This window comes from Salmo salar, chromosome 25 (genome assembly GCF_965601325.2).
Source record: "Salmo salar chromosome 25, fSalSal1, whole genome shotgun sequence".
NCBI classification, from domain to species: domain Eukaryota; kingdom Metazoa; phylum Chordata; class Actinopteri; order Salmoniformes; family Salmonidae; genus Salmo; species Salmo salar.
In genome coordinates this window covers 22,315,710-22,338,579 of record NC_138315.1, presented here as the reverse complement: position 1 = coordinate 22,338,579, position 22,870 = coordinate 22,315,710, and the positions used below count along the sequence as shown (strand labels likewise).

At 44.2% G+C, this 22,870-nt stretch overlaps 1 protein-coding gene across 3 annotated transcripts; it reads right to left on the bottom strand.

The window, feature by feature from the left end:
- Window positions 1-284: 284 nt before the first annotated feature.
- On the bottom strand, window positions 285-17,479 carry LOC106586372 (splicing factor 3B subunit 1). 3 transcript variants are annotated; one of them, XM_014173571.3, is made up of 23 exons: window positions 17,326-17,479; window positions 16,128-16,303; window positions 15,762-15,863; window positions 15,405-15,519; window positions 12,603-12,682; window positions 12,136-12,348; window positions 11,412-11,880; window positions 11,062-11,183; window positions 10,472-10,771; window positions 10,064-10,243; window positions 9,867-9,953; window positions 9,290-9,560; window positions 8,875-9,020; window positions 7,039-7,185; window positions 6,548-6,673; window positions 6,019-6,240; window positions 5,345-5,527; window positions 5,116-5,227; window positions 4,495-4,615; window positions 4,134-4,265; window positions 3,621-3,893; window positions 1,381-1,597; window positions 285-965 (listed from the first exon to the last, which is right to left on the bottom strand). In XM_014173571.3, the coding sequence occupies exons 1-23, from the start codon at window positions 17,351-17,353 to the stop codon at window positions 807-809; spliced, it is 3,981 nt and encodes a 1,326-aa protein (XP_014029046.1). In that variant the 5' UTR covers window positions 17,354-17,479; the 3' UTR covers window positions 285-806. The 3 variants fall into 3 exon arrangements, with proteins under 3 accessions (XP_014029046.1, XP_014029047.1, XP_014029048.1); XM_014173572.3 differs by having other exon boundaries at window positions 11,412-11,877; XM_014173573.3 differs by lacking the exons at window positions 15,405-15,519; window positions 15,762-15,863; window positions 16,128-16,303; window positions 17,326-17,479 and adding an exon at window positions 13,045-15,366.
- Between the last annotated feature and the right edge of the window lie 5,391 nt (window positions 17,480-22,870).

Below are 22,870 nucleotides of genomic sequence, written 5' to 3'. Positions count from 1 at the left end.
AAGACTAGTAGTGCCTGTGGAACATGAGGTTCTGACATGACACAAGGTGGCAAAGGTGATCTGCGTGGAATCTGAATCTGGAGAATGCTGGTATGTTCTCACATATTCAACCAAGGAGTTCTTCTCCCTCCAAGGTTATGACCATAGGCATAGGGAAATTACCATAGGGAAAGGAAGATTGTACTTTTCATAGACCGCTTTCCATATACCACTTTCCATATTATTACTCCTATGAGTAGTCATGTCTCATGCTTTACTTTGACCAACTCAAAATAAAGCAGAGGTTTTATTTTATACACAAACGTTTATTCAGTCAAATAAAGCAACATTCTGATAAGAACAGGGGGGGGGGGGGGGGGGTGATCACGGATAGGCGAGCAAAGCATTGAGAAGGAACGGTCAAGGCCGGTAAAAAGAAACCATGACAATATTTTAAAGAGTTTCTGAGTTGCTTTTCCATTCCTTAACAAGGCAAACTTAGAGCCTGCACTTCACTGTACTGTCTGTCATTCCTTATGGAAATGATTATAAAAGGAGAAATAAAACAAAACAATACATACAGGTTTTAAGAAGTTGTTCCGTTTTATACTCTATTTCCCTATCATACACAGCTTTTATTGTATTAAAAATGAATCTCAGGCCACAGCCACTGTGGCTGTGCTGGATACACCCACTACAAAGACAGAGGAGATAAATAATATAAAAAAATGGACCAAGTCCTATACACCAAGAGAGATAGGACAAAGGGTGAACAGAGAGAAAGAGAAGAGGGAGAGAAATCGTCAGAGAGAGAGAGCAGATCAGTATCACAGGAAGTACTCCAGCTCATAGCGGAGGTAAGGGTTCTTCTCATCGTTGTAGACGTGGGGGTAATGAGCAATGAGAGCATCCTGGGAGCCGATGTAGATAGAGTTGTAGATCTTCCAGTAGACGTCTCGCACCTTCCTGGCAGGGTGGAACAGACCCTGGGGAGAGGAGACAGGGTTACAGAGCATCATCAACTCAATGGCTGTACTTACAGTGCTACTATATTTTCATTAGGCTTATTCTTTTTACGGTAGTTCTTTCATGGACGTCATAAAGGGTAGGTTTCGGTTGATAGTAATATAAGTTATCACATTTACATCCCTTTCTGGACATTTGATGTTGATTCAACACTGGGTTATTCTGGAACTAGCTTAGACATACATATATAGTAGTCTGCTACCTGTGTCAAAGCAAGGAGAACATTGATGTAGGTCAGGGGTGGGCAAACCTTTTGGCTTGCAGGCCACATCTGGATTTCGAAAGTCGGAGGTCGACAGATTTTTTAGGGACCGGCCATTTAAATCAGGCCGTAGTTTGCCCACCCTTGATGTAGGCAGTAGTGGTAGTAGTTACCTGTAGGCAATACTGCAGCATGCGGCAGGGGCCGATGGCCACCCTGAGGCCTTCCAAGGCCCCCATCACAGCCTGGATGACGTGGGGCGACGTCTCAAACACGTTGGGCCACACATAGTTGAGCAGGTGGTTGAGAGAGTCTTCACAGCCGAAGCCGTAGACGCCCAGGGACATGTGCTGCACCACGGCACTGGCTGTCTGTCTGTGGACCAGGTCTCTGTAAGGAGGAGAGGAAGTGGGGAAACAGGGTTAACATGGGTCCAATCAAAAGGTGTAAAGGGCCTCCGGAAAGTATTCAGACCCCTTCACTTTTTCTACATTTTGTTACATTACAGCCTTAATATAAATTGGATTAAATAAATGTTTTGTCAGCAATCGACACACAATACCCCATAATGACGAAGCAAAAATGGTTTTCGAAACTTTAGCAAATGTATTAAAAATAAAAAACAAATACCTTTACATATGTATTCAGACCCTTTGCTATGAAATTCAAAATTGAGCTCAGGTGCATCCTGTTTCCATTGATCATCCTTGAGATGTTTCTACAACTTGTCCACCTGTGGTAAATTCAATTGATTGGACATTATTTGGAATGGGACCCACCTGTCTATATAAGGTCCCACAGTTGACAGTGCATGTCAGAGCAAAAACCAAGCCATGAGGTCGAAGGAATTGTCCATGGAGCTCAGAGACAGGATTTTGTCAAGGCACAGATCTGGGGAAGGGTACCAAAAAAAGTCTGCAGCATTGAAGGTCCAAGAACACAGTGGCCTCCATCATTCTTAAAAGGAAGAAGTTTGGAACCACCAAGACTCTTCCTAGAGCCTTCCGCTCGGCCAAACTGAGCAATTGGGGGTGAAGGGCCTTGGTCAGGGAGGTGACCAAGAACCCGATGGTCACTCTGACAGAGCTCTAGAGTTCCTCTGTGGAGATGGGAGAACCTTCCAGAAGGACAACCATCTCTGGTGCACTCCCACTAATCAGGCCTTTATGGTAGTGTGACCAGATGGAAGCCACTCCTCAGTAAAAGCCCACTTGGAGTTTGCCAAAAGGCACCTAAAGGACTCTCAGACCATGAGAAACAAGATTCTCTGGTCTGATGAAACCAAGTTTGAACTCTTTGGCCTGACTGCAAAGCATCACGTCCGGAAGAAATTGCTCCATCCCTACGGTGAAGCATGGTGGTAGCAGCATCATGCTGTGGGATGTTTTTCAGCAGCAGGGACTGGGAGACAAGTCAGGATTGAGGGAAAGATGAATGGAGCAAAGTACAGAGATCCTTGATGAAAACTTGCTCCAGAGCACTCAGGACCTCAGACTGGGACAATGGTTCACCTTCCAACAGGACAACGACGCTAAGCACACAGCCAAGACAATGAAGGAGTGGCTTCGGGACAAGTCTCTAATTGTCCTTGAGTGGCCCAGCCAGAACCCAGACTTGAACATCTCTGGAGAGACCTGAAAATAGCTGCGCAGCAACATTCCCCATCCAACCTGAGGGCTTGAGAGGATCTGCAGGGAGGAATGGGAGAAACTCACCAAATACAGGTGTGCCAAGCTTGTAGCGTCACACCCAAGAATACTTGAGGCTGTAATCACTGCCAAAGGTGCTTCAACAAAGTACTGAGTAAAGGGTCTGAATACTTATGTAAATGTCATATTTCCGTTTTTTTGTTTCGTTTTTTTATTAGTTAGCAAAAATATCTAAACTTGTTTTTGCTTTGTCATTATGGGGTATTGTGTGTAGATTGAGGGGGAAAAAGCGATTTAATCAATTTTAGAATAAGGCTGTAACATGTGGAAAGTCAATGGGTCTGAATGCTTTCCAAATGCACTGTATATACTAAGTCTGAGGGTGAAATCCTCATTGACAATGAATTACACTTTACTTTGTAACCAACAGGTGCAGGGTGAGAACAGAAGTGAAATGATGTCACATCTGCCAGTTCTCATGTTGGTGTCCATCTAGCGAAGTACTAGCCCTGATCTGACCACGGGGATAGGTCCAACAGGCGAGAATGATTCGCAGGCGTAATACCACCCATTAAACTGAGTCAACTGCCTGCCAACACTGTTGACATACAGGGCTGAAGCTCACCATGGCTAGTTGTTAAATGTACTGCTTGTAGATATAATGAATACTTATTTGGAGTGAAATGTTATGTTTATCTGGGTAGTGAAGGAGTTCATTGAGTTACTAGAACTTAAGCCAAAACATCACAATGCAGTCCTTTCACCTGTCCATCAGTGCATCCTCCAGCAGGGGCGTGACAGCGTAAATGTAGTCCTTGCCCATCTCCCCAATGTACTCAAACAGGAAGGACAGGGACTTGAGCACCCCGTTCTGCACGTTGAGCTCTGGCACGCGGTACTCATTCATGAGCGCGGGGAGCACGGTGAAGGGAGAACAGGTCTCAGCCACGATGGCGATGGCCACGGTGGTACACACTCTGTTCTGACGCTCCTGAACCTTCAGGTTGTTGAGTAGTGTGGCCAGCACGTCATGGGGTCTGGATGGGGAGAGAGGGGTCAGGAGGTCACCCACATGCTAAATCAGTGCACATTAAAAACCACAACAGCAAAAGGAATATGACCAAGCACAATTGAAAATGCTCACATTTGGGAGGGGAAAACATTCAATTGAACACAACATCCTTGAGCAGACATTTCATTTCCAAACAGAATCCCTAATAGATGACAAACCGTGAGGATGGTATGGGCATGAATTAGCCAGAGACTGGAGCACTCACCCGATAGCCTTGGCGATGTATCCAAAGGTGTTGACAGTGGCTCTGCGGATGGCCTTCTTGTGGGCCTTCAGGAGCTCCAGCAGCTCAAAGCAGATCCGCATCCACTCCCTGGCCGACACGTACTCAGCACCCCTACACAGACAGAGCAGGAGTTATAACATGGTTGACGAAACATCTACTAGTTTATCAACTTCTGCACATACGAGTAGGCGTCAGAGGCTTTCTCAATTCATCTTTCCTCCTCTCCCAGAGGGAACTCGGACCCTCTCCAATACGGTTGAGAAGGAAGAGACAGGATGTCGAGGAAAGTCGAATTGAGAGTCAAAGATTGAAATATACAAGGCCATCATCACACACATACCTGTCAGCAATCCTGCCCACCAGGTCAATACAGTTCTCCTGCACCTTCTCATGTCTGTTCTTCAAGATTGGCGTCAGGCGCGGCAGCAGGTCTTTGATTGGTGGAGTCATCTTATGCATGCCTATGAATGACAGGACGGACAACCAATCAGATGTCTGGATGCATATCAACCAGTCTTACTCTTACCACCACTACTACTACTACTACCATAACCACTCTTCTAATGTTAATGCTGTTGAACCCTCTGAACAGACCAATCCAAGTTCTTCACTGAACTCAACTAACCCAATTCATTCTTAGGCATTTCTCTTCCAACTTGAGTGCTATCTCATAAATAATTGCAGCGTATGTTTCAGGAAGCGAGAGGAATGGTGTCCTGAGCTATATAAAACAGAGAATAAGTTGTGTTTTGGAAGACACTAAATGCCAATTGACTTTTCATTTGTAACCAACGGGTGCAGGGTGAGAACAGAAGTGAAATGATGTCACATCTGCCAGTTCTCATGTTGGTGTCCATCTAGCGAAGTACTAGCCCTGATCTGACCACGGATAGGTCCAACAGGCGAGAATGATTCGCAGAGAGAAGACCGGTGTAGCAGTGAGAGGGTGATGTTTACATACCAATGACGTTGACGATGGCCTTGAGAGCACCGAGGATGCTTCCCAGTACTTCAGGGTACTCCTCTCCTAGGTACTCATACAACACCACTCCCAGATGACCCATCAGCTTCTCCTGTTGAGGGGAGAAAGAAAGGTTTAGAAAGGAAGAGAAACCCTGCTCATCTTTTGTGACGTTCGTAGCAAAGTTTGTGAGTGAGAGAGTACGAGTGTGTGTCTGAGTCAGTCTAACCTCCTGGCAGGTCTTCATGACCACGGCGGTACGAGAGATGAGGTCAGCAGCCTGCTGGCGGACCTTAGCAGACTTGTTGTTGAGACGCCACAGTACCGTACCACAGATCTGAGGCAGGTAGGGCTTCACCCTCTTCCCCAGGGCATTCACCACCGTGCCAAACCCGTTCAGCATTACAGAGTCCTACACAGGGTCAGAGGCCAACTAGAGTTAGTCATAGTCTACACAGGTAGGCTAATGGATAGAGTGTGTGTTCAAAATGGCATCCTATTCCCTATATAGTGCACTACATTTGACCAAAGCCCATAGGGCTCTGGTTTAAATGGAATAGTATGCCATTTCAGACACAGATGCTTACCCATTCCAATCAATATGAATCTCCCATCAAACCTCAGACTACCAGAAGTCCACACTGCTGTTCAGACAGGGATAACTTGTTTCATCACAGGCGTTTACAAAATGTCTATCTGAACATTCCCCAATGTCCCTAACATTATACCCTGAGCCAGGTTCAGTCGGCAAACATTCTGGAACGTTGCACATAGAAATGTCATGAATAGAGCGGACATGATTCCTTATTCTACAGGTCATAAAGGCATATTTGTTCTACATAAACTATTTCTATCTGAACGTTCCACAACACTGTTCCTCCCTGAAGGTGCCCCTGGTCTCACCTCAGTGGTCTGTTCCTGGAAGGCGTACAGGATGCCGTCGATCAGCTGCTCCTCCAGCTTGTGGTCGATGTCAGCAGCTCCCAGGTTCCCCATGATCTTCTCTATGGTCTCCATCACCATCTTCCTGTACTGCTCTGCCTCGTCCTTCAGGTCATCTACGATACGAGAGATGATCTCTGCTGCTCCCACCTTGTTGGCCAGCTCTACTGTGGTGTCCACCAGCTAGAGAGAGATGGGGGGAGGGATTGGGTCAGTTCACACCTCGGGGGGAAACACGGCAGTGATTAATTAACGTTGAACTAAACATTGAAATCCAGTCATAAAATCTTCTGCTTATCGTTGCTTGGTATAGTTCAACTTAATGTTGAACTTTACTTAGTAAATCTAACGCTTAAATCACCAGTCATCTTCTGCTACAAGCCTCGGCACAGACCTTAATTTTTGCTTTTCTATTTATACTTGGACACAACTGCCTACTTGACCAAACAAATTCAACATGTTGTTAGTGTATGGAGTCATGTGTACCTACCTGTCTGTAGTTGCGTCTGTCCAGGGCCATCCTGTGCTGCCAGAAGTGCTTGAAGAAGGGGGGCAGGATCTCTGTCTTGATGTAGTTGGCCTCCACACCGTCAGTACCACAGCACTGTTTCACCACCTGGAAGAGAGGGGGAACAATGGGGGTTAGAAACAGGCCACACATACACCAATTCTGTTTTAAGTGTACTAGCTAGCATCTGCAACTTCTTTCCATTTTGGAAATGTAACCAACGGGTGCAGGGTGAGAACAGAAGTGAAATGATGTCACATCTGCCAGTTCTCATGTTGGTGTCCATCTAGCGAAGTACTAGCCCTGATCTGACCACGGATAGGTCGAACAGGCGAGAATGATTCGCACGCACACACACACACACACACACACACACACACACACACACACACACACACACACACCACACACACACACACACACACACACACACACACACACACACACACACACACAGAGTTAGGCTCCCTCACCTTGAGCACGATCTTCTTCATCTCCTCGTCAGGGGACTGGAACTCTCTGATGAGGATCAGCATGACCTCTCTGGTGTAGTAGTTAGCATACTCAGCATCCATCAGAGGGATCAGGTAGCCAATGGCCTTCAGGAACGCAGCCAGACCCTGGAACCCAGAGGGGAAAGAGAGGGAGGTTTAACCTCTTCGCTATAAGGGCAGTATTTTCACGGCCGGATGAAAAACGTACCCAAATTAAACGGCCTACTTCTCGGGCCCAGAGTCAAATATTTGCATATTATTAGTAGATTTGGATAGAAACACTCTGAAGTTTCTAAAACTTTTTGAATGGTGTCTGTGAGTATAACAGAACTCATATGGCAGGCAAAAACCTAAGAAAATTCCAAGCAGGAAGCGGCCTGTCTGAGAATTTGTAGTTCTTTTGATTCTCTATCGAAACTACAGTATCTGTGGGGTTACGTCGCACTTTTTAAGGCTTCCATTGGCTCTAAAGCCTTCAGAAAGCGGATTGAGGCGTCTCCTGTCTCTGGGCAGAGTATAGTAGCTCAGTTTCTCAGTGGTCTGCCTGGTGACAAAGAGATTGGATATGCGCATTCACGCTGTTTTTTTCTTTACCTCTTTGAACGAATACACTATTGCCCGGTTGGAATATTATCGCTATCTTACGAGAAAATACCATAAAAATTGATTTTAAACAGCGTTTGACATGCTTCCAAGTATGGTAATGGAACATTTGGAATTTTTTTGTCTCGAATTGCGCTCGCGCGTTACCCTTTGGATAGTGACCTGAACGCACGAACAAAACGGAGGTATTTGGACATAACTATGGATTATTTGGAACAAAAACAACATTTCTTGTGGAAGTAGCAGTCCTGGAAGTGCATTCTGACAAAGATCAGCAAAGGTAATACCATTTTTCTAATACTAATTCTGAGTTTAGTGTGCCCCGAACTTGGCGGGTGTCAAAATAGCTAGCCGTGATGGCTGAGCTATGTACTCAGAATATTGCAAAATGTGCTTTCGCCGAAAAGCTATTTTAAAATCTAACATAGCGATTGCATAAAGGAGTTCTGTATCTATAATTCTTTAAAAAATTGTTATGTATTTTGTCAACGTTTATGATGAGTAATTTAGTGGGAATACAATTTCTGAACATCACACGCCAATGTAAAAAGCTGTTTTTTGATATAAATATGAACTTGATTGAACAAAACATGCATGTATTGTATAACATAATGTCCTAGGAGTGTCATCTGGTGAAGATCATCAAAGGTTAGTGCTTCATTTAGCTGTGTTTTGTGTTTTTGTGACATATATTCTTGCTTGGAAACTGGCTGTGTGATTATTTTTGGCTATGTACTCTCCTAACATAATCTAATGTTTTGCTTTCGCTGTAAAGCCTTTTTTGAAATTGGACAATGTGGTTACATTAACGAGTCTTATCTTTAAAATGGTGTAAAATAGTCGTATGTTTGAAAAATTGAAATTATTGCATTTGAGGTTTTTGTATTTCGCGCCACTGGATATTGGCAAGCCTAGATGTAAGAAGTTAACTCAGTTACCAGGTCTACACAGTCAAGTAACTCTGATAAAGTTGAATGTGATTTCAGGTAAACTTGTATTAACTACTTGTTTTAAGAATGTAACCAACGGGTGCAGGGTGAGAACAGAAGTGAAATGATGTCACATCTGCCAGTTCTCATGTTGGTGTCCATCTAGCGAAGTACTAGCCCTGATCTGACCACGGATAGGTCGAACAGGCGAGAATGATTCGCAGGCATGAAACCGAAGGCAATGGGTCCTCAACAGTTTGGTCCTCCAGTGTTGTGTCCTCACCTTTCCTCTGTGCTGTCGGATACCCTTCCACAGGGGTTTGAGTACGGAGTCAAAGGACTCGATACCGTAGGGAGTGGCAGCCTCAGCCAGGGCAGCGATGGCCAGGGCACTGATGGTCCGCACCTTCTGCTGCTCATCCACTAGACCTGAGGGGGGCGCAGACAGTAAAGGTCAGTAAAGATCATATTTTATCCTTCCTGGTAGTGTGTTTAGTGTTTAGTGACCATGTGTGAAATGCACTTAAAAAGCCAATGAACTTGAAAACGCACAAAAAAAATGTAAAATAAAAAAGCTCAACTACGAATCACATTTACTAGACAGTAACTCCCAAATATAACAAAATGACTATTACTAGATAGTAGAAAACTAAACTACCCCATCAAGTCACATACTATCTGTCGCTCCCTCGGCTCACCATGCTCGATGATCTCCACCAGACTCCTCAGATGGGGCAGGATGGCACAACCCATGAGGATGGCGATCTGCTGGACAATCTTGATGCCCGTGTGGCGGGCCTGCCATGACTTCTTGCTCTTACACACAGCCTTGAGGAAGGGCAGCAGGGAGGGGATACCCAGAGCGGACGCTACGACAGCGAAAGCTCTGGCTGTTGTATTTCTGACATACTCATCCATGTTGTCAATATCAGGCCTCATGGTGGAGATCATAGTGGCCAGGCCGGCAGCCTAGAGGGGGAGGGAAGGAGAGAGACATGGAAAGAGATCAACAGATTAATTAGTGTTCATGACACTGCTTGCATAGACAGCATAAGTGTCATTTTCTAATGTGATTTCAGGAGAGAGAAAAAAATATCCTCTACTCGCTGTAGGAATGTAACCAACGGGTGCAGGGTGAGAACAGAAATGAAATGGATGTCAAATCGGTGCTGGTTTTTCAGCTAGCCCTGATCTGACCACGGACAGGTCCAACAGGCATATTACCTAACCGTGGTGGATGTGGGAGTACATTATAGGTCTGGGAGTGGGGCTCACCTTGGCCAAATTGGAGATGATCTCTCTGCCCTCCACTCTGGCGTAGTAATCTTCATCAATCAGCAGGGGCTCAATCACCACCAGGATCTGGGGAACAGAGAGTCAGTTAGTGAACCACACACAGTGCCAATCTCAGCACAGGAGACATATTGAAACAGAGTCAGAGTACTGCCACTCTCACACACACACTGACCCACCTTGTGTACGTATGGGCGGACGAGATCGTCCAGCTTGTAGAGGATGCGGTCAATGACCTTGACCAGTAGGTGGCGCTCCTGGTCCTCCAGAGTAGGAGACATGAGCAGGGGTAGGATCTGGTTGAACAGGGGCCCTGCTCCAAACTCCCTCGCCTTGTCTGTGATCTGACGCAGGGCAGCCTGAGAAGAGACGCAAAGGGGTTAGACTGGGTGGTTGACATTTCAGTGGTGAGAGTTACACACCAAAATGAAGATGGAGTAAAGACCATAGAGATACAATATATATAGCCTATGTCATAAACCTTCATAGCTCGTAGAACGTGCGGATAATGGCAGCCATCTTGGTCAGGGAAAGTTCCATTTTTTATTCTGTGGTCAAGACTGAGGACAGTTGGCAGCTGGTCTCACCTTTCTCATGGGAGGTGTTCCGTTCTTGATCTTCAGCAGCAGTTTCATGATCTTACGCTCCTTCTGTTCCTCTGGGCTCAGAGTGGACTCATCTACCTCAACCAGCAGTTTATCAAAGTACTGGATGTCGTCTGGTTTGAGGAAGGGCAGGTTCCCACTAGGCTGGTCGTTGATCTGCTTCATGGAGCGGTCCTCCTGCTGCATGTGGAAGCCTGTCATACCCCCCATGGGGGTGGGGGTGGCAGACAGCTTCCGGGCCGGGGTACGAATGGGCACATAGCCTGCTGGTGGGGGAAGGACCTGTGGAGGGAGGTGGAAGATGAAACATCCGTACTGTTCACTTACTATACCGTTAACTTATTTTACAGTACGGTTTACTCTTTTTTTGTGTACAGGACTGAGGTCTTCAGTAAGAGACACGCCGTTGTGGGGAACTGAACCCAGAGAGACAGAACGTGACACAGACCCAGTGACCAGAGACAGACTGTCCTGTTCCAACTCGTTATCTTATCATCACTGAAGACTATTCACTCAATTAATATAGGTATATGATGGGATTTCTCCATTGTGCTGGTGAGTGTCTACCCTACCTTGTATCCCTCTGGGAACATGGCGTCCAGCTCATCGTCTGTGAGTGGTCGGTTTCTCTCATCGATCTCCCTCTCCCAACGCCACGCCTGCAGCTGCTCTGGGGTCATGCTCATCAGGTGACCTGACAGGATAGGAAACGCATACATAATGTAAAACACGCCTCAACCTAGTATCACGACTTAGTGGGACATTCTACTACTTCTATCACTAGTAATTTATACTACGAACAAATTAACAACAAGTACGTAATAGCAAACGTGATTCGCCAACCGTTGTCAGTTTTAAATGATATTCTACCTCTAAAAGAATTGAAAATGGGTTGAGATGTAGGTTAGGTGATTGACAGTACCTGGAGAGGGAGTGGCCATATTCATGGCAGGGGTTCCAATGGGAGTCTTCCCAGGGGTCATCAGTGGAGTGGAAGAGCCCATCTGGCTGGCAGGGGTCTCGTCCCAACGGGACTTCCTCTTACTGGCCCCGGGGGTGGGGGTCTCTCCCACCGACTCGTCTCCTCTGTCTGTACGGGGAGTCTCGGCCCAACCACTACCATGACCAGGGGTCTCCCTCTCAGTCTTGGGGGTCTCGTCCCAACGGTTTTTGCGCACGCTGCCTGTGGCTCCCCCATGCCCGGGGGTGGTGTGTCCCGGTGTGTCCCCTCTGCCTGGGGTGGCTGCTCCGGCTGGGGTGTGGCTGGGGGTTGGGTCCCACATCCGGGAGCTAGGAGTGGCCCCTGGGGTCTCGCTACCCTTATTCCTGCCAGGGGTCTCGTCCCAGCGGCTGTTGGAGGGGGTGTGGCCAGGGGTGTGTCCTGGGGTCTGCTGTGGAGAGAGCGAGAAAAAGAGTCAGGAGATAAAGGCATCAATGAGTTCTTACAGACCAGAAATGAAGCCAGGTTGATGTCCTTAGTTCCACTAGGAGCATAAAAAAGAATATTTAAGTCATGGCAAGACAGAAATAAACTGCCCCAAAAACACTTGGTCCTATATAATTTGCTGATCAAACACTAGCTCGCACCAAGTCACAGTAAGGATACAAACTTGATTGATCTGATCAGCTAAGATAACACGTTTTACCTCAGCAGCCTGGTCAGCCTGGTCCCAGCTAGACATCTTCTTGGGTGTGCCGGCGTTGCTGGGTGTTCCTGATTGGTCCTGTTTCTCGGCCGTCTGGTCCCAGCGGCGTTTGCGCTTGGCGGCGGCAGCGGCAGCCTGGGAGGCAGCAGAGCCGTTGACAGCCTTCAGGTCTCCCGTTTTGGCCTTTTCTGCCATCTGCTGACGGATCTCTTTCTGCATAAAGGGAGAGAAGAGAGAGTGAGAACACGAACCAGATACTAACCACAACACAGGAAAGTTTCCCTTGAGCTTTGTAGGACGGAAGTCTATTGAAGGCAACAAAACCCCACACTGAACAGACCCACATAATGAAATATTCTTATATATTATAACCCTCTATGGATACACCACTAATAAGACACATTACCTGAAGACAAAGTTATGCCCTTGAGCTAAACCACAAAGGGGGTATATCTGGTCTGTCTTACCTCCTCTTTGGTCAGGTGCTGCTCCTTCATGACATCCATGTACGACCTGGACTGCAGCTTTGGATCCGGCGTTTTGCCCCCTGCGCGAGAGAGCACCAACAAGACACAGGGCAGCCGATTAGAACACGCCCCAGGACCCGGATCCATAACATACACAGCAAGTAAAACACAGCCAGCTCAGCTAGGCCCTCACTTCTTTAGAAACTTTTACTGTTTTAGTTCCTTAAGCTGAATCACAACAAGACAAATCTAGATACACAACATACAGGCAGTCCTCTCTTGCTTGCCTTACATACAAACATAGCTGAATAAAAAAACAACAGGCAGATACATAGAGAAAGAGCTGAGGTGGGGTTTTTTTCTTTCTTTTAAGGAGATAACAGGCGAGGATAAAGCCATCACTGATGCAGGGGTCCTGGGCTGTGCTCTCCAGAATACGTACACTTTCAGTGCCAAGGGTCCTTCTGCAGTCAGACTTCAACCGGCAGAAAAGAAGCCTAGAAAATGTCTCTTTACCATTAGTAACACTTTGGAAAAGGGTTGGAACTCACACACATAAGCATACCACCTGTGATTTGTTTTTAAGTCACTCAAAAGAAAAATCCTCCTGGGGCTCAAACCTTAAATAAATGAAAAAATGTAAAATACCCTCTAGATTGTGAAGTATTGATTAATAAAATTAAAATCTAAAAATTGTTCCCAAATCTAGGAATCTTCTTGTGAGATAAACGTGTAGCTACTTTATGTAACCCAGGGTAGGGAGAGCATCTATACGTAGTTACACGTTTACATCAGGGGCTGTGGAGGCTACGATTAGTTCCGGGGGGGGGGACAGGCAGCCTGCTACTGAGCAGTTGGTAGTTTGACATCAGAGACGATTGCCATTTCAACTTCGTAAATGTAGATCTTGACTTCCTTTTTAGAAAAATATATTTTTTTTAATTCATTATTAATTACAAAATCAATCTAAAGCAAAAGACTACCATGAAATTGCTATGGTTTAAAGGTAATGATATAAAGTCTAGGGTAGAAGATAAAATTAAAAAGGTTCTCAGGGTAGAGGTTTATTGAGTAAGAGCTGCCCCCCCCACCCAGACAGACAACCAGCGGACCCTGACAAAAGTGACAAGCGCACGCTTCTGTCTGTTCACCATAACCTACACAAGATGAGTTGCTGCACCCTTAAGAGACTGCAGTACAGGACTGGCAAAGCAGTACTGCTGTAGGAGAGAAATTAAGGACAGTTAGTATGGGCCTGTGGAATTGCGGCACACAGATTTCTTTGATATGTTTCTATTTTACAAAGATGTAAAATAGAAATATATTTACACAACATCTTTGTATATGACAGAGCTGTCTATATGCAGGCCTACCCAGACTACATAGAGGCACTGAGGCCACTTCATCTCAGAAAAGAGACATGGGTGCTTCAGCCAATACAAACAAATTGTTGCATTGTGTAGATAAATACCTTAAATCTATTCTAGGCGGTATGTGTTTAGTTAATCAAATACTCAATGGCTAGTCAAGCCGTATTCTCAGAGATAGTTAAACAAAAGAGGGCCTGATGGACTATTCAGTTCATTTAGGCTTTGAGGAATGTGAATATAGCTAGTTGACAGCTCCTTGCCCCTGTGAGGGGTAAGGGGCAAGACAAGCCCGTTGCCAAAGATTAAGCCGCAATTGTAATTCACTCTATTAAATCACACACTTGGGAGTCCAAGTCACGACGCCTGAACCGACTTGGACCAAAAGCCATTTAAATGTGCGATGAAATCTGAGACCATAACTCAGTAATGTGGATGACACACACACAAACTGTAGTGCCGTTGTGTCATAATTTGTGACGTCCTGTTCTTTTCTAATGGAAGTTCCCCAACCCCTAGAAGTCTGACAAGCCAACAGTGGTGGTAACTGACCATAAGCCTGCACAATGGTACTGTACTGGAGTGAAGGAAGGGCCACTTGGAAGAAAAGGAGTGGTCTGATTACATTGCTCATTTTATGTGTTCTTGTTCTACACAGAAATACTTCATATCTGTACCCAGGTGGTGTGCCATCTAGGGGCTTTCAGTGACTTGGAGCCAAGCTTCATACGGCCAGCACGTTTCTGGGGTGGTGTATGTATGTGTGTGTGGGGGGGTCATTGTGTTCCCGTCTACTGGGCACAGCAGGTTGTGGCATATTGCATGAGCAGGTGAATTACCCCAAAGTTGACCATCAAACCCATATAGAAGTTTATTTTCTTTGCAAATCACATTACTTAATACCTTTCTTAAGAGTAAGACAGTTCTTTCCACCATCAGTACATGAGATAGCCACATGGGTATGTTAACCCTTCGAGACACACACAAGCTACCTGCCACCCATGTAGTGTTAGGTACGAAAGTCTAACCAAGACAACGGCAAACCACCTCTCCCTAAAACAAAATGGAACCCCTCACTGGCAGACATTTATTTTATACTACTTAAATCCTGTTTACAATTATTGTCATTTTCCAAGAAGAAAAAAAAAACATTGTATCTGCATTGCAGACCGTTTGCCTCAAAGCAAAGAGATTTTATTGAGAGAAAATGATGAGTGATAAAAGGCGCAGTGACAAGAGAACCAACCGCCCTCGGGCCAGGAAAGATTACCAAGGGAAGGTCTTAGTCTGGGGAGCAAGCCGTTGCAGTGCTCGAAGGGCTAAGCAACAAGAGGTGGGTTGAAACCCTTGAAAGGCAGCCATGGGATAAGGGAGAGAGGGTATAACATGAACAGGGGAGGACACTATGGAGGGAGGACGGAGGGGTGAAATTTACCATCTGCAAAGGGGTCGAGTCGCTCCGGAGAGATGATCATCTGTCGTCGTCTGGCCTTGTACTCGTCCTCACGCTCTGCAATCTTGGCGGGCCTGTGCTCGGCGAACGGGTCGTACTGAGAGGAAAGAGAACACAGCATGTTACAATACATGTCATCATGGTAAACAGACATTTAATGTGAGAACTAGCCATAATAAAATGTATATGACAAGATAGTAGCAGGATAATTAAGCAAATCCCAAACTTTTGCAATAAGGTTCAGTAATAGGTTCTCTGTCAGGTTTGAACTCAAAAGTAGAATTCTACACTTATTGCAAAAGCTGGAGAGGAGAGGGAGATGGTGTTACTGGGGCTAACCTGTTCGTCTGACTGTGGTATTGCATTGAGTATAGCCACCGGAGCATGATACCCCGGTTTCTTCTGTCCAAGTAGACTTGTTGAAGAGTCCTCCTCGTCATCCTGAAAATAAGAGAGAGAAGAGTCTGGTCAAGCCTAGCCACTTAAGGCAGACTCTCCCAGCTCGCAGACAAGACATAATGGAGTAGTGAACGCCATTAAAAATATGACACTGGAATAGCTGACGCCTGACCCCTAGGAAGAGAAGGAGGATGTCAGTGTTGCAGACAACATAAAACACTTTTATGTGACAATTTTCAAAGTTAAAAAGAAAACAAGCATACATACACATACATCAAAACACAGGATTTGACATGCAACACTTACATCCTCCTGTTCATTGGCAGCAATGGAGGTGACATATCCAGCGAAGCGGCTGTCACTGCCACCATAGATCTCCTGGTCGTAATATCCAGTTGAGTCCAGGCCCACACCCTGATCTGCTCCCTCCTCCACCAGGGCAGCCTTCATGCCCTGGATCTCCAGGATCTGGGCCTCAATGTCTGGGGACAGGGGGAAGAATAACACAACAGTCATTGACTTTCAGGGTGTTGAAAAATATGTACAAACGCATCACCAAAGATATCAAGCATATTACCATATGAGAATTAACAAAAACGTAAATAGCATCAGCAGTAGTGAAAAGCTACATATTTCCTTTAAAAAAAATCTACTATTGTATTGTAATGAATTAGTATGCTTGTATAGCACGCATTAGCTCTCATCTGTGGTCAAATCGATCGCTGTGTTGACAAAGTAACTAGGGCATCATTTCCCAAATTCAGTTCTGGGGACCACAAGGGGGGCACGTTTTTGTCCTAGGACTACACAGCCGATTCAAATCATCAAATCTGGATGATTAGTTGATTTTGTTGATCAGATTTGTAGCGCTAGATATAAAACCTTAACCTGCAGCCCTTGGGATCCCCAGGACCGAGTTTGGGAAACGCTGAGTTAGGGCCTGCTAAATTAGTTTCAATTTGAGCGCAATCAGATCGTGCTGGCTGGACAAAGATTAGATCATCCAAATAACGTTGGCTATCATAGCTAGTTAGCTACAAAATGTATTCGTGATATGTGTAATCTGGAACACGTCAAACGTTACGATACTAGGATCAGTGCGGTGTCCGTCCGACATCATGCCATACTTCCAACGCCATTTTAGTTTCTACAACAACACTGACGCTGTTAAATAAATATAGCCATGTCTGTACCATAGCAAGTTTATTATAGCAACATCTACACAATTAGTATAATTGAAGAGCATACTGATAAAGGAAATCATGGTTGTAGAAATGTTGTATTGTCTAGCTAGCCTAGCAGTTGAAGGGGGGGGGGGGGGGGCATTAGCTATCCGTCCTCGTTGCGTTTATCGTTAGGTTGTCACGAATGAAAATAGAGCTAAAACATGTAGCTACCTTATAAACAATGGATGCATATTAATCCTCTTTTTAATAGGAACCCGACGTACGTCAAGTTAAATTATAATACACATTTACAACATTTTCTAAATAAATAGTCTTACCTTCGTGTGTTTTGGCGACTTTCGCCATTTTGGTGGTTCCGTAAGACTGAAACCGGAAGTCCGAATTAATTCATATCCGTTCAGCAAAAATAGATAAATCCTGGACAGTTTAGTCACAGATAGAACAATGAAAGTTGTAAAAGTCTTTGGCTCAGTGGTCCTGGATGAGAAAGGTATTGTTAATGACGGCCAGGAAACCAGGATTGACCCAGTAATAAACTGGAAATGAATATGCTCTGAATATTACTCTGATCTCGAGTTCAAATGTGGTGTGTAAAGTAAACATACTTTAAAGTACTACTTACGTCGTTTTTTTTGGGGGGGGGGGGGGGGGGTATCTGCACTTTAATCTTTATATTTTTGACAACATTTACTTAAATACATTCCTAAAGAAAATAATGTACTTTTTACCCCGTACGTTTTCCCTGACACCCAAAAGTAGTTGTTACATTTTTGAATGCTTAGTAGGACAGGAAAATGGTCAAATTCACTCACTTTTCAAGAGAACATCCCTGGTCACTCCAACTGCCTCTGATCTGGCTGACTCACTAAACACATGGTTCGTTTGTAAATTATGTCTTGAGTGTTGGACTGTGCCCCTGGCTATCCATAAATAAATAAAAAACAACAAAATGGTGCCATCTGGTTTGCTTAATATAAGGATTTTGAAAAAATTATTTTTACTTTTGATACTTAAGTATATTTTCTCAATTACATTTACTTTTGATACTTAAATATATTTAAAACTAAATACTTTTAGATTTTTACTCAAGTAGTATTTTACTAGGTGACTTTCACTTAATTTTCTATTAAGGTACAGTATCTTCACTTTTACTCAAGTATGACAATAGGGTACTTTTTCCACCTCTGGAGTTCAATGGCAGGCATATGTAGTTACAAAGTTTGGAAGGAATCTACAGGGGTAGTGTCACCGCCGTCCTACAACCCCAAAATCTGAGGGGGCACAAAGTAAGTAAAGATGGCTGGTGGGTGGTCCGGAGGGGGGCTAGAGCCCCATCGATATGTTGGAGAATGTTTGCATTTTTCAAACACCTGAAACAGCTTTATCCCGCAATCTAGAGCCATAATCATTATGCTTAATTCTATATTAAAAATATGTTTTATTTCTGGTTCTATTTTTAAAGAAACTCAGGGGTGAAAGTAAGGTGGTAAGGTCCGGTAAGGCGTACAGGCAAAGGCAATATTGGGGTACGCCATACCAGTAAAACATGATGAGCCTATCACAATAATTAAAACAAAACCATGGAAACCATGTGTTTGATGTTGTTGATACCTTTCCAATTATTCTGCTCTAACTACTACCACATCCTCCCCAATTAAGGTGCCACCAACCTCTTTACATTTGAGTCATTTAGCAGAATCTATTATCCAGAGTGACTTACAGGTGCAATTATAGGTTAAGTGCCTTACACAAGGGCACATCAGCAGATGTTTCACCTGGTCTTTCGGTTACTAGCCCAACGCGCTTAACCGCTTGGCTACCTGCAGCCTCTTGTGTTCAACTGACAGATTAGTCTTCTCTTTTCAGCAGTAGGCATTTGCTTTCCAAACTACGTTTTTCCCACGATTGTATTTTGAAATCTGCAAAAGGTATACTGACAGCCGCAATCAACCATATAAATATAATCCATAGATGGCGGTACCCATTCAAGTCAGGACTGGCATCCATTGCTAGTGTACCCATGAGTTTAATAGTAAAATTGCCAGGGTAAGAGGTTACAAACCTTTCTATGTCATTGACCACAACGCAACAAGCTTTATATTTGGTGCACATGCTGCCCAAACTGCAGTTTCCCACTGTAGGCATACTGGTAACTGCCAAAATAAAGGAAACACCTGAGTAAACGAGAGATACAAAGTATATGTTACATGTGGGGTGCATTTTTCTGGCATGGTTTAGGTCCACTCATATAATGTTTTATAAACTATTGATCCTCTGTGGCTAAATTATGATTTTTGGTGTATTTTGAACATTGAGAGCAGAGCGGATGTTTAGCAGAGTGACAGGCTGACTACTGACTACACTCATTGAGAGTGGGCTCCTGAGTCCTCCTGTGGTTGGTGGTTGCAGTAAAAAATACAAAATATATACTACATACATAATATACACAGTATACACTGAGTGTACAAAACATTAAGAACACCTTCCTAATATTGAGTTACACCCCCCTTTTGCCCTCAACACAGCCTCAATTCATCGGGGCATAGACTCTACAAGGTGTTGAAAGCGTTCTACAGGGATGCTGGCCCATGTTGACTCCAATGCTTCCCACAGTTGTGTGAAGTTGGCTAGATGCCCTTTGGGTGGTGGACCATTCTTGATACACACAGGAAAGTGTTGACTGTGGAAAACCCAGCAGCGTTGCAGTTCTTGACACAAACTGGTGCACCTGGCACCTCTACCATACCCCGCTCAAAGGCACTTCAATCTTTTATCTTGCCCATTCACCCTCTGAATGGCACACATACACAATCAATGTCTCAATTGTCTCAAGGCTTAAAAAGCCTTCTTTAACCTGTCTCCTCCCCTTCATCTACACTGATTGAAGTGGATTTAACAAGTGACATCAGTAAGGGATCATAACTTTCATCTGGATTCACCTGGTCAGTCTATGTTATGGAAAGAGCAGGTGTTCATAATGAATTGTACACTCAGTGTATATTTCCTTTATTAAAAAATATAGGAAAAAATCTGTTGTTATTTTTGGTTTTGTTTTGCTTCCTTTTGGGCCCCCCATGGGCCAGGGTACCGGGGCTTCAGCCCCGTTAAACCTCTGCATTAATCCGGCCCTGGATGTAGTATTTCATTATGTATTTTGTTTTCTTAGGGAAATTAGCACAATGGGTAGGATTTAAACCTTCCCTGTCTCTGATCTACACTCCAGTCCAGTTGGTGTCGGTAATGCACCTTAAAGTTGGTTGCTAACTCCCATAGAAAATGCACAGAAGAAGCAAAATAAATAAATGCACATGTGTAAACATTACAGTCCCTAATTGCTTTTTTAAAATAATGTTTGCCTGTTTTGCATGTTATTTTGGCATTAATACATGTCACATATCAGTTTGCAAACAATGTAAAAAATAAATAATCTTTGAGTTAATAAAGCCACATACAAACATGGTCTCTTTTTTTGCTTTCTTGAGTAAGGGAGTTCCAAAATGCAGGTGTTTCAGACTAGCTCAGTGCTTTCTGTGGTGGTGGGGCAGCCAACGGAAAATAAGGAACACAGGGGTTGGTAATGTTCTCTAGTTGCGCAGTGATTGGCTCAGTGTTTTGTCACTCATAGGGACACTATGTCGCCGCAAAATCTACGGGGAGAGATAAAAAATTCAAGCCCCTTGGGTGCTGCCATAGATTTACATTAGAAGTAACCATCCAAGAAGGCTCAAGGTCATTGGCCATAGATAAAATGACATCAAATCATGTTATATCTACTGTAGCAAGCAGTCATCATCATGAATCAAATCAACAATCTACTGGCAAATCCTTTTCAATCCTTGTCATATGAAGAGAAATTATGAAGAGAAATTATAGATAAAACATATCGGTGCTCATCGGCCATTGGACATAAACATTACACAACAAGTTTGAAATTGCAAATTCAACAGTGAGTGGTTTGCAAAGCAACCACTAGCCTGCTATTCAGTGGAGTTGTTGTGTGGTCCAAATCTGGGTTTAAGGGTCTCTTTTCCAAGCTTAAAAGGATAAACATTCAAAATTGGCCATGCTGTCAATCCAGCATGACTTCTGCCGCGTTAAAAAAAACTGGAAACTAGGAACTAGGAAATCTTAGACTTCATTGAGTTCAAGACAACTGGGAGGTCGTTAAAAATTAGCTCAGACTGGGAAAATACGTTTTGAACGGTCATCCAACTCGGAATTCCAAGTAAGGAACTCGGGCCTCTTTCTAGAGCTCCAAACTGAAGATCACTGACGTCATGATTAATCCTTGTTTTTTTTCAGAGTTCCCAGATTTCTTGAAAGCACCATAAATCCAGAGAATGCCCGACTTTGATTACAATGTTTGATGACAAAATTTGTCCACGAAGGAATGCCGCACCACCTTCCATTTCAAGTGAGCACAGCACAAGGTGAGTACAAAAATGTCTTGTAGGCTGCTGCATAAATTATGTAATATGCCAGGGAGATATGTATAGTGCAGTTAAGAAAGTAATACTAAGTGTATGTTGAACAGTAAGCTGTTAGCTATTGGTGGTGCACATGTAGCCTATAGCCTGTTTAAGAGAAATGTCATCATCTAATATTTTAGAGCTTTCATTTTCTACTTATATGCCCCCTTTATTTACCCAACGGTACTGACTTGGTGTACAGGGATAATACTGTAAGAATGGCCCATGTTCTGAATTCTGTCGCTGTACATTTCATAAGTGCTGAACAAATAGTTTAAGTCCTGTCTGTCCTAGCTCGCTCACTAACGTTTTCAACAAAATTACGGATTGCCCCCGTCATCTCAATTGTCAGTAGAAACCACATTTGTTTAAGCAAGTCAGCCATATCAGCTTAATTTTTTTTAAAGCATGTAAATGAGGCAGGAAATGAGGCTGAATGAACTGTTTCGCTGCCAGACAAGGCTCTGCTGATAGCCAGGTGTAGCAGTAGTAAGGATTCACTCCATAGTGTGAGTGACTTTGCTGGTATGCATCTAAAACATTTTTAGTTTTTGTTTGTCCCACCAAGATTTACATGCTAAAATCAACACTGCATTTGTTTATTGGACAAAATGCTCACTTTAAATCCATTTATGATTATCGTGAATCATCAATCTTCATATTACTTTGGCTTTGGACTTCCAACAACATGCGGGAGCCGGGAGGAAATAGCGTACAATAGCCCGGCTCCCTAAAAGCCAACATATGCTTGATCCGAAATGTGGTCTGGGGTGCCTAATGGATGGTGTGGTGCAATTGCGGTGCCTCTGGAGGCATGCAGAGGCCAAATTGAGCTCCATACCGCATTCCTGTGCGCCTCTCAAATTGTTTAACAATGAGGAGGGCTCTGTATAACTCTGCATTGACATGATTGGTTGACGGTAGGAGAGGGCGGGAGGTCCTGTATAAATGCAAACTCACTTCCTTCACAACAGCTTCACGAAGTGCAAGAAGTATGAATGCCCTGACTTCTGCAGAGGCCATATCGCCGTAAATGCTGCATGGCAAATGCGGAAGTCGGATTGACCATACAAGACCTTTGCATTGGATGCACTCATAAATGTGCTGCAACTCACAATATTTCCGAGATATCAAGTTATGATGGTGCTTGCATTTCATCAAGTACTCGCAGTCAAAACAATAATAATGTGCGACTCTGGTTCTTTTCCTGAGTTTGGTCTGGACTGTGTTCTCACCAGCAGCAAACACACCACTACAAATTTTAATCTGACCGAGACCACCATTTTTGAGCAAACCGCTGTGCGTTTAGTGAGCTCCTGAGTGCGGATAGAATGTTCACACTAGTCCAAACTGAACTAAGGGGTTAAAAGCACCAGTTTGGAAAGATCGCACC

Coding starts and splice junctions, on each gene's coding strand:
- LOC106586372 (XM_014173571.3), bottom strand. CDS start 17,353: ATGGCGAAAGTCGCCAAAACACACGAAG. Junction 15,520..15,761: donor TACCACAGTCAGACGAACAG/GTTAGCCCCAGT, acceptor CTTTCCTCTCAG/TACGACCCGTTCGCCGAGCA. Junction 11,881..12,135: donor AGGCTGACCAGGCTGCTGAG/GTAAAACGTGTT, acceptor CTCTCTCCACAG/CAGACCCCAGGACACACCCC.